The sequence below is a fragment of the Nesoenas mayeri genome (genome assembly GCF_963082525.1).
Source record: "Nesoenas mayeri genome assembly, chromosome: 3".
Taxonomy (NCBI): Eukaryota; Metazoa; Chordata; class Aves; order Columbiformes; family Columbidae; genus Nesoenas; species Nesoenas mayeri.
This window is the reverse complement of record NC_137544.1, coordinates 89,616,263-89,633,330: the sequence shown is the minus strand read 5'-3', so window position 1 is coordinate 89,633,330 and position 17,068 is coordinate 89,616,263. Positions and strand designations below refer to the sequence as shown.

Here is a 17,068-nt window from a genome sequence, read left to right as displayed (position 1 = left end):
GAAGCTCGTCTTTGCAGTGCCTTGATATTGCTGCTTCTCTGTGCAGGTCAGTTGCCTCCCACTGCACAGAAGAACCTCTGAAGAGCTGCAATTTATGTCAGCCGTGGTGACAATTTGAGGCTAAGGAAGCCTGGCACTCTCAAAAGCAGTATGACTTTTTCTCTGGCCAGGCCTTACCATTGCAATAACAGTCACACCAGCTTGCTGCATGGTGTAAGTGCCTGTAGGGCTCCCTTGTTGCTGATGCTGAAGATCTGCAGCTCTGAGTCAGAATGGGTTGGTTTTAATTTCAGCTTTTCTCTCTCACTCAAACCTGTCATGTGGTGGTAAAGAAACATGTATGTGAAATCTCTTTGGTTTTATTCTTGGCTGCCCACTAGGCACTGAATCTGGAATTCTCCACTGTATTCCACTAATGTGCTGCAATTTTCAACAGTTTGTAGTGATTATAGACCTTGTTCATTCCCGTCTGCTATTTTTGAATACTATCAATGCTCTAACATTGCATGAGTTCAAATGACTGCTTAAGCTTTGTGGCAGCAAAGAATAACATCCATAAATGACAAAATTTGGAGCACAGCTTGAGCCTAGCTATTTGGTATTTGAAAATGGTTTTGTATTTGAGTAGAACTTTTTATTTTAAAGAAACCTTCTTGCTTCCATCCCTGCACCATCCTACCTCTCCCCACACTTCCCCAGCCCATCATGCAAATTCCAGTATTTCTTTTTCACTCACACAGAGGAAGGTGGTGCAGCAAGAAATTTCTGGCAAAGAAGACGATAGTTGCATTTCTAGGAGATATTTTCCACAGTAGGAAGTAGGAGGATGGGGAAAGTAGGTGAGGGAGTGGAGAAAGAGACAGAAGTGGCTGCCTGCCTTACATTCTCAGGGCATCAGAGAACTAAATCTAGCCCTTCATCTCCACAAGGTAAGCAACCTGCTGATGTTACACAGGAAATGTTAAGGTACTTATGAAGTGATGTGACAATGACCAGGTTCAGACTCGGCAAGTGGAAGGGCCGTTTGCACACCCAGAAAGCACTTCTCTTTGTAGGCACATATTTTTATCCTGAGTTATTTGTTCAAGTTTGAATGTATTTAACATTAGGACAGATGCAAGTGAGGAGAAAACAAACAAACAAACAGGCTAGCTTGATTTTCTTATTCCCTTTATTGCATATTTGAGAGATGGCCCTCAAAACTTGTGCATTACTGAATGCTGGGATGCAGGACTCACAGAAGCTGGGAAGCATGAATGCTTGTTTGATCTTTATGGCTCTGATTCCTCTCTGCCAGCAGCCAGTGCAGTAAACACACAGTGTTATGTCTGCTCTCCTCTCTTTTACCTTAGTGTCAAGAGTAACTAATTTTTTTCTCTCTCTCTTTTTTTTTTCTTTTTTTTTTTTAAAGGATGATTCCAGCTACAAACAAAGCCTTTGTTGTAAACAACCTTGTTTCTGGAACAGGCTATGATCTCTGCGTCCTGGCAATGTGGGATGACACGGCCACGACCCTTACTGCCACCAATATTGTGGGATGTGCCCAATTCTTCACCAAAGAGGACTACCCTCAGTGCCAGTCGATGCACAGTCAGTTCCTGGGTGGGACCATGATTCTGATCATTGGAGGTATCATTGTGGCAACTCTGTTGGTATTCATTGTAATACTCATGGTCCGCTATAAGGTCTGCAACAATTCCCAGGGGAAGATGTCTAATGTCAGCAATGTCTACTCACAGACAAATGGAGCACAACTTGTTCAGAATGGAGTCTTGCCCCAAGTCAACCCCAAAGTGGTGGTGAGAAATGAACTTATGGAGTTTAACTGTCAGTCTGCACGGAGCAGCATCTCCTCTTCCTCCAGCTCTGCAAATAGCCGTGACTGTGATGACTATAGCCTCCAAAGTGAACAGGGCACATTGTCCAGTAAGTGGAGGCCCCCTTCCAGATCGAAACACAATATTGATCGGCTAATGGGAGCTTTTGCCTCCCTGGAACTGAAATGTCAGAAAAAGGAGGAGATGACAGACTCCAGAACTTCCACGGTGGCCCACCACTCGGACAAAGAGCCACTTCTGGGCCAACCGGAGTCCAAGTTTCGCAGCCTCCTCATGTTGCCTCTGGAGGGCAAAACTAAACGTAGCCATTCTTTTGACATGGGGGACTTTGCCACATCTCAGTGTTGCACCTACCCAAAAAAGATAACAAACATTTGGACAAAGAGGAGCCTCTCGGTGAATGGCATGCTTTTGCAGTATGATGACAATGACTTAAGAGGGGCAAAAGGGACTTTTGGGAGTTCAGAATGGGTAATGGAAAGCACAGTGTAAATATCAGTGTCTCCCCTGCTCCTCCTGTATTGTAAAGCATGGTTTGCTACAGGGCCATGCATTTGGAAATAGAGGGAAAGAAAAGTTTTCAGCTGTACTGGCCAAAAAGATAGGTAAGCAAGTAAGTAACAGGGATACTAAAAGAGAAAGAAGGTCATGAAATGTGAATAGGCACGTATGGCACCATTCTTGTCTGGCCCCAACTAAACCATATGTGAATGTTTCAAGGAATTTGCTAGTTGTACTTAGCATTACTTTCCAAAAGTTACTCAGACTCTTGGTGAACTGTCACACAAGATTAAAAAAGGGGGGGTGAAAAGAGGTTTAACAGCACAAATTGAGTTTTACAGTTTTTTTGTTGTGTTTTACTTTTTTTTTTTTTTTTGAAGGAGACGACTTTCTTTTCTTTTAACCACAGAAATACACTTCTGTGAATATAAGACTGGTGCTAGGAAATATCTGGTTGTCATTGCAAGTGACTTTCTCAAAAGTGCAGGCAGGGCATCCACAGGGACAGATCAGAGCAAATTGTTCAACATAATCTCATGGTGTTAACTGTGACATCTGGGAAAAAAAAATCTTTTTGTTGAGTGGAGTTTCAGTTGGAATTTAATGATTTCTGTTCTGTTTCACCTTGTTATTACCTTTGAGTTGTTTTTTTCTCTACAGCAGAAAATATATTTCCATGTATTGTTTGTTTTCAGTGTCATGAAATTCCCCAGATGAAAGGATGACGTGTATAAAGGTCAGATTTATGATATACTATATAATCCACCTCCAATACCAACTATTTATATCCTATGAAAAATTAAATCTAGGGGCTAATTAATTTAAAAAAAAAAAATTCCTCCACCTTCTTCATAGTCTGCTTGTTAATGCTGAAGGCAGATTGCAGCAGCTATTGATATCTTGTAGGTGTGTTGCTATCAAAGAAGGGAAAAACCAGTGATCAAGAATTCCTATTAAAGGATAAAGAAAAGGAAACAAAAATTACTGTCATGAAATCACCACATTAAGAATACCTGTTGCTTCTGGCAAAGGTCACACTGTCACTCCTTTCAACTGGCAAAGAAAACACAGACTTCCACTCAGTTATGACAAAAGCTCTTTGTACAGTCACCATGATGCGGCTTGACTGTATCAGTAGCATCACATGAAATGTAAGTTTTAGTGTATTTCAGGGGATAGGGTATGTTCTCAATTAGCCACAGAAATAAAATTAAATTTGAATGTCTCAGAGCAGGGGTCTCCTGTGTGTGCCCTGCATTACTGCATTCCCCAGTCCCCTGTTTAATCCGCCCCCCCCATCTCACACCCTCACTAAGGTACTTGCTAACTAAGAACAGGAACTGTTTGGGGCTTGTAAACTGATTCTCAGATTAGTTTTTGGAGAGCATTGCTGTGGTTGTGGAAATGCACATGGCTCACCCAGCTGACTTCATTATCCTTGACGACTTTACTGTGATTTCCAGCATTCTGGTGGATACTGCAACTGTCCTTTCATTTGTTTGTTGATTTATTTGTTGGGTCCCAACGATCAGCTGTTGGGAACCATTCTGAAATTGCACATTGTTACTATAATTTTGTAGAACATACATGGAGAAGGGGTGCAAGGCACAGAGAAAATAACACATGAAAAAACTCTATGTATATTTTTTTTAAAGGTGCAGAGATATACTGTGACATGGCTGTGTACTTGATCTTGTATTTGTCATGTTTCCTACTTGGAGTTTTAGAAAATGACATCCCTGTGATCAGATTATTTTTCCTTTATTTTTCTTTTTTTCTTTTTTCTTTTTTTTTGCTACAAAATGTACAGTAAAAAACATTCTTGGGGAAAAGTACCTGATTTTCATTTATTTGGTGATCTGTGGTCTGCTTTGAAACATAAATAAGGAGCAGTAATTATTTCTTACGTTATCTTAAAAATTTAGGTGTTTGCTTTCTTTTTCCCTCAAACTATCTTTGACTTCAGGTTTTCAGGTATAAAGTAGGAATCAAGAAATACAGGCTTTTTGGGAATGCATGAGAAAAGATCTTGTCAAAAAGGCATTTCACCTCTTGTTCTGTGGTTATGTTTGTACTGCTCTATATCACTCATTCTTAAAGCCTGATCAAAATTCTGCAGAAATAAGAGGAAGCCTTTTTTATGCTAAGATCTGACTTTGTAGGTTTTTCCTCACATTATTGCTCAGCACCAACATTAATATATTCAAAAGAGATCCAGTGAAACTTTGCAACATCTTTCAGTGTCTCTGGTTTTCTCATGCTTTCCAAGAGGAACGACACCTTCCGTTCCAGAATCTGCATCATCCAACTGTCCAGATGGCACCTTCATATTAACCATTAATGACATTTACATTTACGTTGTACTGAGGACTCTTAAAGACATTAATGTAATTATTTTCTTTTCCTTGTTACACTGTGGTCCGGTTGGACTTTTTATTATGCTGCTGCTTTGCTTTGAACATGACAACTGGGTTGTATTTATTTAATGGTTGAGTTCATCGTCAATATTAGTAGGATATGTAGGCACGAATTTTCGAAAGCAATATCCTATGCTATTATCTTTGTGAAAAAGAAAAACATTTCTTTCACTTTCTCGTACAAGATTAGAGGAAATAAGTCAACAGATGTTTTAAAATAATGGATAGATGCCAAAGAATCCAGGTAATAAAATCCATGATCTAACACTTGCATTTATTAATGTTAATCATCATTTTAATTCATTTGGCTTTAGTGAGTGAAGCTCAACCCACATCAGCGGATTTGCAAATACTGAGCAAACTGAAAAGAGTGCCAGCAATTACCTGTAGTGCTCACTGCATTTGGGAGGAAGAGGACTCAGACTCACAGTTGAGGCAGGAGGCCCGTTGGGCAGCAGCAAGTGGCCAGCCCTGAGAGAGGGATGGAGCCAGCCCAGTGTGCTGGATTCTGATCATCTTTCTCGTGCCACCACCTTCTGCCCTGCTTACACAGCTGGCCAAGCAGACCTCTGAAATTACCCTGTAGCTTCCGCTTTACCACTCTGAGAGATGCAGAGGACAGCTCTGTCTCTCAGGTTACATCCATGCCCTATTTGCTAATGCACAAGTGTGACCTCAGGCTGCTCCATGAACAATCTGACCAATCTCTGCCTTGACCTTGTTTTTCCTTCATTTTCATGTGTGCACCCCACTCAGCATCTCCGGATTTGATTATTTTTCTGTAGAGTTGCTGCATGGTAAGGATTCTTCCCTTCTCCACTTCTGAGCACAACAGCACATCAGTGGCTGATGAAACAATATATAGATATCCACTTACCTGGGTGTAATAAATACTTTCACACATCACTGAGGAGATGAGCTAGCTCCAATGGCCTGGTTCCCTGGTCTCACAACCCTACATTGATAAATTTATATAGGCTGCTGTCTCATAAATTAACAGCTACACTAACTGTGCTTTAGATGCCAGTGTCAGGTAGAACAGATAGTAAGGAGTACAACAGAGATCAACAAAAGACTTCTGAAAGAGGAGCCTGGGACATTAAAAGTGCTATAGAATTTAAAGCGAAGCCAGTGGGAATAATTAAAGACAACTGCCTATGCATATGTTAATTTTTTGACATGTTTTATAATAGCAGAATAAGCTTTTTTTTTCTAAAAATATATGCCATTTATTTGAAAGAAGAGGATATGATTCCACTGTGAAATTCTGTACACAGTTGTGTTCTGTCCTCTCCTGCTATAAACAAATGAACAAAAAAAAAAACCCAACCAACCCCGAATCCCCAAAATATCATCCTGGAGACTATTAAACAGGGTGACAAAATAGAAATTTCTGGAATTAGTGATGATGTGGATTTTATTTGATGTCTGCTTGGAACCAAATGTTTGTATGAAATGAAAATAAAAATGTGTGTGTGCATGTATGCCTGCATAGCAAAGCAGACCACACTGTTTCCTTACAATTTATATCCTCCTTACAGATTTCACGAATCAGAATATATTTCTGGTTTCAAATATCTTTTCTGAGCTTGCCAGATATAGAGAACAGCAACCAATTTGCTTTTCCCTCATCCTTAGGGGAAGATAACATTTTATATGTCTCCAAACTACACACACTACTTGGTTACTATTTGGTTTCATTCACTCATAAAGCAATGCATAACAACCAAGCAATGAAAGGTGCCTCTGCCCTGCATGATGCAAGACTGAAAAGATGGTAGCTTTTCCTTTGCTAAGTCTGTTTATATCCCACACCATGGGACTGACTCACCTGGAAACGGATGAAAACTATATTCCTAAAGACTCTACTTGATTCATTCTCGCTCTTCACCCATCAAAGGGCTGCAAAGACAGATGACCAAAAAGAGCCCTTGGAGGTGTCTGTGTGGGTGTAATAAATGCAGCAACAATTTAAGCACTTTCTAATTTGGAGGCCAATGAATAATTCCACCCGATAACCAAGAAAACATTTTAGTATTTGAATAGCTTGAATGTCACATCTGTTTGCAATGCTTTGTACCCATTAACCCATGGGTAACCCACATCACACCATATGGTGTATCCAGCACCCCTCTGCACCCCTAGCAGCCCATTTCTCTGGAACATTTTCTCAGTGAATCTCCCCTCTGTATTCAGGATTTGTAGTTCAATACTTGGGCAATTTTGGATGTGTAATCATATTCTGGATGTGAAATTAACAAGTGATACTATTAACATCTTATTTTAATCTTAAATTCCCCTAAACGTGACAAGGAGATCCCTCTGAAAACATTAAATTAAGTTTAGTCTTAGGCTGTAAGCCAGATGAACACTAAGAGTACCTTGAAACTCTTGCTTTGAATATAGGAATTTTATGTTCTGCAGTATGTTTTGTTTGTCCTAATTAATTACTCCTTAATCCTCAAAGGTATAGCATTCCCTAGCATCATCTGTCAAAAGGCACTACTATACAAAACAGTGCCAGATGCTTATTCCTGGTATTACACTCTCAGCAGATGGCAAATGCCAGATATATAAATATATATCCAGATATAGATATACCAGCAAGTGCACACATTTGTATTCATGCCTACATGTTCATGTGAACCCACATACACATGTACATGTTGTGCTTTTTAACTGTATGATCTGTGATGTACAGATTTCCCAGTTTAGTAATAAAAGGACATGTACATTTTTATATTAAATACTAATGGGAGAAAAAGAGAGAGAACAGAAATCTTTTCTTTCTAGGCAGCAGATTAGTTGATAATCTGCATCTCATCCCAGGTGGGACAGTTCAGTGCTTCAGATTAACTGGAGGTGAAAGGATTCATTCGTTTCATATGACCCCAGCAGAGGCTCAGCTCCTAATTTAGAGCATTTATTCATCTGATTCTCCCATCACATGCTGCAGATGTGTCTCCTGTCAATGAGGACTCATGTCTTGCAGGAAGGCAAGTAGCCATAGGGAGCTACTGTTTTGCATTCACTGCCCCTGTTTGTGCTCTTAACTGTGCTGACAATGTTGTGCTTTAGTTTGTTCATTGGTTTGGGTTTTCAGAGAGGACAGTAGCACATGTTATACTCAGTCATATGAGAAGCCTGGACACAGCGCTAGAGAAACTGGTAGGAAACAAAAACATTGAAAATCAATGGCCTGTACTAGGAGAAAGTAAATTCTGACTTTAAAATCAGTAAATCTTTGTTTGGAAATAGAGGAGGAGAACGCTCCATTAGTTACCTGTACAGCTACAGAGGTGGACGTCAACTTATTGTTAAAATTGCTCAGCCAGGTTTGCCCATAATATTTTTCATATAATGAGAAACTGAATGGGGTTTCTTTGGTGACACTTTTCAAATTCTTTCTATGGGACTTGTTTATTTTAAAAGAATTAGTACTCCTATCCTTTTCCCTGCAGTGAACATTGCAGAAATATTTTAAGACTGAGCAATTAATTACCACCTGTACCATTTATGAGTCAAATCACACGACAGGTGTCTGCACAGAAGAAAGAAGACTCCGTTTTTTCAGGGAAGTTTATCCTCTTTGCCAGTCTCATTGGTACATTGGTATGAAATACATGATCCGAGAAGGCACAGGCAGGGCTATGTGCAGTGAAGTGTCTACTTTTTACCCTGTGGTAATGAGGCTTAAACAGAAATCCAAAGAGGGGATGTGTTAATTTTCCTTTTTTTGAACAGGACTCAGGAATATGAAACTTCAAATAATTAGGTTCATAAATGTGGTGTACCATAGACAGAAATATAGCACGCATTTGAATTACGGGATCCAAGTGCTATTGCAGGAAAATTGTGTGCTGGTCACTGGTGCCGTGTACAAGGGCTGGGTCTGATGAAGTGGGATCACTGCACAGGTCACAACACTGACAGGAAGCGTGGCGATGTAGGAGTTTGTTAGACTTGGGTAGTCCAATAATTCGTTTCTATCATAGTATCCTGTGAGTGTTCAATACTAGCTACTTCAGAAAAAGTACCTTCAGGAAAACTTTAGAGAGCTCTGTCCCAAAGCCTGATGGACTGGGAGATGCTATCCTATTCTCCATAAGGAAGTAAAGAATTTCTTCCAAAATTCACACCCCAACAGTTAAAGCACAACTTAGAGCTAAAAGTGGGACAGGGATGAAGTCTCAATGACTCCTCCTGTTTTGGAGTTTTTGTGTCTGAGCCTGTCAAGCCTGTCATCTGGGACTGGGTTGCCCAAGGAGCTTGGAAATGAACAGGTGAGTGTTCACAGAAATGATGAGAACTTCCTCATTCTCAAGAAGGCCAGAGCACCCCTCCTGTGTGTCTCACTGTCACTAAACACAAACCAATGTGTACAGCAACAACAACAACATCAAAACCAGTAACAGCTTTTCAGTTGTGAAACGCTGTGCTGTAGTGCAAAAAAACCCAAAACAATAAACCCAACCAAACAAAAAGAAACAAACAAAAAACCAAACCAAACCAAAAAACCACCATCATCTTAAAAAAAAGTCTTTTTCTCATTGTTTTGGTAAAAAAAAAGAGACCAGATATTGTCTTTTTCTATTCAAATAGACCTCTGGATATGCACATAATATAAAAATTGTATAGAAAAAGACCTCATTTCCCAAGAGACCATTGTGCAGTAGCAGGTTGTGTAGTAATATTTGGAGATGAGACAGGAAACACTCAATATAGCACAAATTTGATCTTAAGAAATTGATGTCTGTAGACTTAAGGTCAGTAAAAGATGTAATATGTCTTCCTGTTCAATACAAATCATAAGATGATGGCTTCCTATTCAAGATACTTCAGTGGCATTGTGGACCCGGACTGGTTGCAAGGCCAGTGCAAAGCCTAGTAGATGCATTAAAATGCAAACACTCCTGGTGCCATTAGTACAAATGCTTTCAACAGCTGCCAGAGAGCCTCATCTTGCTATATGGTTGGGCTGCTACACAAACACATCCAAAATGACTACACAGACTGAAAAGATTGAAATGTAACTGCCCATAATACACCGAGTGTTGGCAAATGGCATCAATTAGAAGCCATGAATATAGATGAGAGCAATCCACTCTTGGCTGCAGTTTCTGGGCTACAGTTATCTGCATGCTGCTGGTTGCTGGAATCACTGTGCTCCTGCTGGCCTTGGCCACCCAGAGTCTGAGGGTCAGAGCCATCTGGGTTGGCCTTCCTCTACAAAGATCACCAAGCATGAACTTCAACGAGGTTGAGGAACTTCTCCCTACTTGGGGAATGCAGGTTACAGATCCCTCACAGACCTCACTCCAGAAGGAGGCCTTTTGCTTCTGCCATCTAAATCAGTCTGTGACAGCTTGAGTTTATTTAAGAGAGAAGGACTGTACATCTCTACCCTGGCCTTCCAGGACCCACTACCTCCCTACTGCCCCTGCCCCAAATTTCATACCTTCTCTGTTCTCTTTCTTCACTGATTTATCATTTTATTTCAGGTAAGAAGTTATTTTTTATCTGCCGTACATCTTAGCCCACCTGGTTCTATGAAGTAACATATACCACAGGAGAATGTGCAGGCTGAATATGGTTGATGTGCTTTCTGGTCATACTCCTTTCTCTGTTACTCTGCTGCAACTTTGCTGTTGACTACAGTGACTGATGATTACTATTACAGTTATTCGAATTATTCAGTGTAACAAGACAATCAGATGAACTGAGATCCTTCATCACTTACTAACTAAGGACCTGTATTTTCTGAGAGATATCTGTCGTCCTTCAGTGTTCTCCCAATAGGCGGCATGAACTCAGTTCTCTGTTGGTGACCTAGCTACATTTTCACTACTGATTAGTAGTTTAGGGATGGCTGCTTCAGGATTATTTCTTTAGAACAACCACAAAATGAACAAAATTGACCATAAATACACTAAGAACTGCTGGTTTGTCATTGTTCCAGCAGGAGACAAAGTACAGACCTTAGTAATACCTTTTAGCTGTTTGAAAAATTGTGTCACCAGTTTGACATTCCTATGTCAGGTATGTTAGATTTACTGTTAATGCTACTATGTTTAAATTGTGTCTGGCATTAATATGGATTACACCTGGTGAAGAGCTTCAGTATTAATCTCTAGGACAGGTGACCTGGATCTTATTTTAGTGAGGAGAGAATCTCATACCCTTCAGAGATCTCATCCTCTTCTGGGTAGTTTTAAGAATCTGCTATGTTTTATAAGATAATTATTGTATATATTTATTATCTATATCTAAATAACTTAATGCCTATAAAGAGTGTACTGTGGCATGTTCCTATTATCCATGATACTTGTGGTGGATATAGATGGGACATACTGCTGTTCAGAATGAAATCATGTACATTAGACTAAATTTCCTCCAAAATCCACCAGGTACACCTCCAGTCTTTCAAGAATTAATTTATTTTGGATTTATACCCCAAGCACAAGTTAAAGTAGGACGATGAGAGCTAAATGCAAAATAACTCTTTACAGAAATATTCACATACGATTTCTGCACAAAGCTTCAACTCCAAATGTGCTGAACAGAGATGGATTTGCATTCTTCTGGTCTTAAACTGTCTCATAACCCCCAGTATAACCTAGCCAGTGCTAGAGACCTGTATAAATTATAGCAATTCTACAGGTCTAATTTTTTTCTCTCTTTCTGTCATCCTCAGCACACCCAGCAGGATTTGTTTAGCAGCCCTTCCCCAAACATCTAGGGGATAGTCTTTTTCTGAACCGGTAAGAGTCTCCCTTGGCTGTTTTGTTCCCTGCGATTTTTTACCTTCCACAAAGCAGCTGATGAGGAAATGAGGCTCTCTTTACCACCTCTATGAGTGAAAGCCTAGCCAGACTCAAAATGTGTTTGGTTTTAGTGTGGCTTGTCTCTCCCATGTTATCTTCAACTCATAAATATTTATGTCAGTTATTTTTCATTCATCTGACTGCATGGGGAATGGTCCTTCTACCAGTGCCTGTATTAGCATACAGTACTCCCACATGAGTACAAGTATTCTCCATTCATTATTTGCTGTTCATCATGTCTTCTTCATTACTTGGCCATAGAAAAAGTTATTCTCATCAGGCAAGGGACTGGATGTAATAACATTTGATCTATCACAAACAGCTATATAGGGAATCCAGAAGCCGAAATTAGCAACATGATCACAAATCCTAGAATAAAATGTCTTTCTCCAAAATTATGTGCAAATGAGACTAGGATTTGCTAACATTAGGGTAGGTCAGAAACAATTCATAAGTGAAAACACAAGAACAAAACAAATCAAATTCATTAGACGATTTGTTTGTAAGATGTAAGTCTAAGAGCTTTAATGATGAGTTAAAATGGAAATGATGATGTTTCCTGAACTGCACAGCATCTACTCTATATACAGTCAAAGCAAGAAAAGCAGTTGTGAGGCTAACACAGAGTTAAAGCATGCAGTTTGCAAAGCAACACTGTATAATTTTAAAAGGGTTGTGAAATTCCTGAAGGCTGCATGCAATTACCACAACTGGGATTATCTAATAATAATTAATCAAATTTGAATCTGAATTGGAAAGGCATTTCCTTAATGTCCCTAACAGAAGGGAAAAGCAAAGTACTGTATTTAAAAGAATTTTAAAACAAATAATAAATTTTTTTAAAAAAAGGCTGAGAGTGGATTTGCAATCCAGGCCTAATGCTCAGTTTGCTCCTAGTCTCCAGATTACAGAAGATTATCACAGATCAAGCCCCTTTAACAGAAAAAACCTTTTAAATCCACCTCAGCGTTGCCCTTATTAGGAATAAAGGAGAGAGGCTTCTTCCACTGGGAGGAAAGAAACTCTTAATTCATGGCTTGTCAAGAGAAAGGTGCTTGCTTCAGCACCAAACCAGGTTAGTTATGGCCCTAATTCACCCAGCAGCATGTTGTCCTGCTAGAAGGGATGACACCTTTAAGTAATAATGAACAAGCATGCGTTGACAGAATTATAATCATGGATTAGAAAGGTTATAGCAGAGATGGTGGTAAAGCTAAATGCCTGTTTTATTTCCACTGGGTGCCATAATATCAAGACTTGGGAGCTGCACTTACAATATAAAATAACGTTAGTGTGGTAATTAGGACTTAATGGTTTGTGGAGAGAAGTCTGAAAGACTTTATAAAAACACCCAAATTAGTCTGTATTCAAGTTCTACCTCACTCTCGCTTTTTTTTCTGGCTGTAATGTCATCTCCCTCAGAAGCAGAGTTCTCTTAAAACACAGTGAAGAATCCTAGAAGCATCAGTAACTTCTCAGTTTGTCTATATGGGTGTAGTCTCAAGGATATTTCTGCCAATTTATCCCAACTGAAGAATCTGGGCCAGAGTGCCTATGAACAAAATTGGTGACCTAGAACACCTCTTTTGCTTAAGTAAGCAGACAAAATCAAATCACTAGGTGTATATTGACCTGGTCTCCTATTCACAATATTTTTTCCTCTCTTAAGCTGCACGAGATGTCTAGTCACAGTGTTTAAGAACCAGTAAATTTAGAAAAGCATGACTCAAATGAGAGCCTTTTGAATGAGTTCAAACTGCATAGATTTTGTTAGGACCTTCCTCTGACCACAGAAGTAGGAGATCACCCAGATTTCTGGGAGATAATCTGCATTTTTTACACTTATCTCAGTTTCTTGGGGATCCCTGCCACCATGATAGCAGGGTGCCAATTGCCTGGCAGCAGTGGGCTTAGCAGGAAAACCATGGAAATCTATTGATGTGGAGGGGATAGGAGACAGGCAAAAAGGGGCCTCTTTTTTTTTTTTTTTTTGCAATCAACATCATAGCACAAGATTTTTAACTTGTATGAAAATGTGTTTCTTCAATAGTTTTCATATAGACGAGACAGGTTTATCGTGATCCACATACTGACAGTGCAACTGTTCTATTAATTTCAAGGGAGATTTCAAATGACTCCTTTCCCTTCAGGGTATAAATTTGGTGTAAATTGAAAAATTATACACATGCACAAGTTTTTTTTTTTGTTTGTCTGGTTTTTTTTTGCTTTCTTTCACCATGCCCATGAAAATATACAGGCAATTTGGAAATGTCTGGAATAAAATCGACCCTGATAATTAAAAATATGCATGCATTCATATGTATGCATATACATACATGCACACACATATATAATAACTCTGTCAGATTCCAGTGCCAGTCTGCTAAGGTATTTCCATGGCATTTTCGCTTTTTTGCACCAAAGAAAATTAAAATGGCCAAGGTCACAGAAGGGAAGACTGTCAGATGCAAGAGACTGAATGCAGACACACTGCGCTAACAGCTCTTCCCCTCCAGTGCGGATTGTGTTGTTCCTTCCCAACTAAATATCGGGGACTGCATTCACCACTGCTTCATTCCCACCAAATGCATTTCTCTTTTTAGAGGAGACAAGAACTTCAGACACTGCCCCTAACAGCACTTTAAATATATTTTCCTTTTTGGTTTCAGTGGTGACTGTGTACCTAAAAAGCTTCAGGGTTCAGGATCCTAGTGTCATTGCAAGACCAGAAAATGACAATACAACAAGGTGGGGCAGGAGAAGCAAACTTATCAACTTCTGAGTGAAGCAGTGGCACTTTGGATAAGTGTCCACACCTTCACATCTTATACATCCCTATTCCCATCACACACCTGCTTCTCTCAGGTTCCTCACTGCATCTCCCTGTATTGCTCATCCAAGATGCTGAAGGGAGGGAATGGTGAATTTTGCCATGTTCAACTAAGCTAGAGTGACTTGAGAATGAAGGGTGCCTTTTAATACAGCTGCTCCCTAATAAGTCTCCTGCTATGCTGCCATGAAGCACCTACCCAGGTTACATTGTTTTCAGCTTTAGAAAGTGTTTTACAGAGATATGAGTAAAGGTCTGTGTATCATGCTTGGTTTACATACTGTGGGGCAGAGGAGTGAAATTAAACTCAATAGCAATAAAGGCATTGGATCAGTGTCAGATCTCTAAGTTCATCCCCACCTGTTGCACTGGAATTTGATTATTTAATTACTAAATTCATCTGTTTCTCAGATACACCTTTTAACATGGTATTCTGCACTATCATTCCATCTTCTGTGTGGGAACCGTAATCTCTTAAATTGATACATACTTATACATACATTTGGCCCATCTATTCTTTTAAGTGGATGCCGCTGAGGCTGAAGATATTTATGTGTTAAATAGCAAAAAAATGAACTCCCGACTTTGAATCAAGTGAAACAGAGTAGATTTGTCCAACACAACCACTTGCAAATTACTCACAGGGGAGCAGCTGAGTCTCCAGGAGTTTGAATGTGGTTTCTTGTTAACCCCATAGGCACAAACTCCTTCTGTCATTACTGAGATAACAGCTGAACACAGAGATATTTGGATAACCCACAGGGAGGGGACCTGCTAGAGGAAACGGAAAATGCAGTTAGTTTCCCTGTTTCAGTCCATGACATCATGAGAGTCGTTAACTATGGAAAGAGAGCAAACACATGACCGGCCCATGGCCGGCACTGCAGCACGCTAGTGATATTTACAGCTTGTATTTAATGCAACAGTAACCATTCACACAAGAATATCACGATTTCTTTGTCCGGAGTATCACAAAACACTAATTACCTGGAGAACTGTCCCCAGTCCTTTGGGTTAATGACGATGTTATTGTGCCATACTTGTGGTCCCATAGTACTGAATCCAGTACATTTAGACCTATCTGAAAAGCTGGACCTGGTGTACGAATCAAGAAGCCCACTGTCCTAACAGGAGGGACTCTCTCTTCAAACCTTATTAATGTGTTTTCAACTTTGCATTATGATGTCATTAGGACAGAGAGGGCCTTTAAAAGGTATCTAGGACGCCTAGTTGTGAAAACAAAGGATAAGATTTACAAAAGCATCTGGTTTATTGAGTCTGATTGATTTTCAAATCTCTAAATCCAGAAGGTGATACATGAAGTGTTTATTTAACACTTTAAACATCTCATTGTTCATGTGTATCTATCTCCTGGTCTTATTTTTCATGTCCTCAGTGCTGTAGGAATAAGAGACTTCAAACAATTGTCTGGCCTTCCTAGTCTTTGACAACTGCTAGCAATCTTGTTGCAGAGATCATAAACACACTTAAATTTTGTGGGATGGCTGATCTTACTCTGAACAACTAACAACTAAAATCACGAACTAGCTTGATCTCGTATTCAAATTAGATCTCTGTGAATACAATCATCCTGTAATTTTCTAACATTGATAGACCACATGCAAAACCAAGTATAGAACAATATGTTAAAAAAAAAAAAAGCAATCAGTTCTTAATGGAAAAGAGACTCTATTTTAATTACTGCCAATAGGTAACAGGTGACCTTGAAATTCTTAGTATATTTTAATTTTACAAGCTGTTCAGATACTGGATTGATGGGACAGAAAAAGTACCTCAGGTGAATCTACTAAATAAGTAGGACTGATTTCTAGCTTAAAATGTTTCAGTAAAAGGATTGTACATTTCAGTTAGGTAAATAATGATAGGATGTGCAGCTACTCTTGCTGACATAAAAATTCTAAGAGCTGTCAGTCTGCAGGCTTCAGGGCAAAAAATGAATCCAATGTCAGTGATTTTAATCATGACACTGTTATATTTTGTGTCTTTCATAAAGGTCCTATACTTACATTATTCTAACAGATTGTCAGCTTCCATTAAAAAAAGAAAAGATTTACTCCTCCTGACTAAGGAAAAGAAACCCTCTTTACTAAATTTGAAAATCAGAAAGGATGCTGAAGTTATCATTTTAGCACCATAATATCTTGTGATTGAGTTGGACTGAGTCTTGTTCATGATTTTTGAAAACTTGAAAGCATCCATCCTGTGCACCAGACTGGGTCACAAGGAAACAACACCTTTTCTTCCTTCAGATTAAAGCCCAGTTTAAATGCAGTCTGTTGACTTTATCTTTTATAGCATCTGGCAGAGCTGACAGCCAGCTGCAGGAAACTAGAATCAGAGATTTCAAGAGACCCACTAGGGCAGTCAGTCCTTCTCAGGGCCTTTTAGGGAAAGCCATCACCAAGTATTTTCCACAGGTGCATTTAATCCAATTCTGAAAGAGGAAAACAGTGAGCTAACCCACTACTTTTCACTGTCACTTCGATGTCACCTCTCAACTGAGTGTCACATGCTACACCTGCAGTTCCTTGCCTCGCTGAGGGCTCCGGCATCTGTGCACCCTAAGCCACTAACCAGATAGCATCCCTCCTCCACAATGATGTCATAGGATTTTAAGGGACAGAAGAAGGTTTAAGG

General features: G+C 39.5%; 1 protein-coding gene across 1 annotated transcript in view; it reads left to right on the top strand.

The window, feature by feature from the left end:
* LRFN2 (leucine rich repeat and fibronectin type III domain containing 2) overlaps positions 1–2,330 on the top strand; it is a gene marked incomplete at both ends in the record, with an annotated part of 41,766 nt that extends 39,436 nt beyond the window's left edge. The window contains one exon of the mRNA XM_080342534.1: positions 1,412–2,330. Within this exon, the coding sequence (XP_080198660.1) occupies positions 1,412–2,330 (919 nt within the window). The remainder of the gene's footprint in view (positions 1–1,411) is intronic.
* Positions 2,331–17,068: the final 14,738 nt, after the last annotated feature.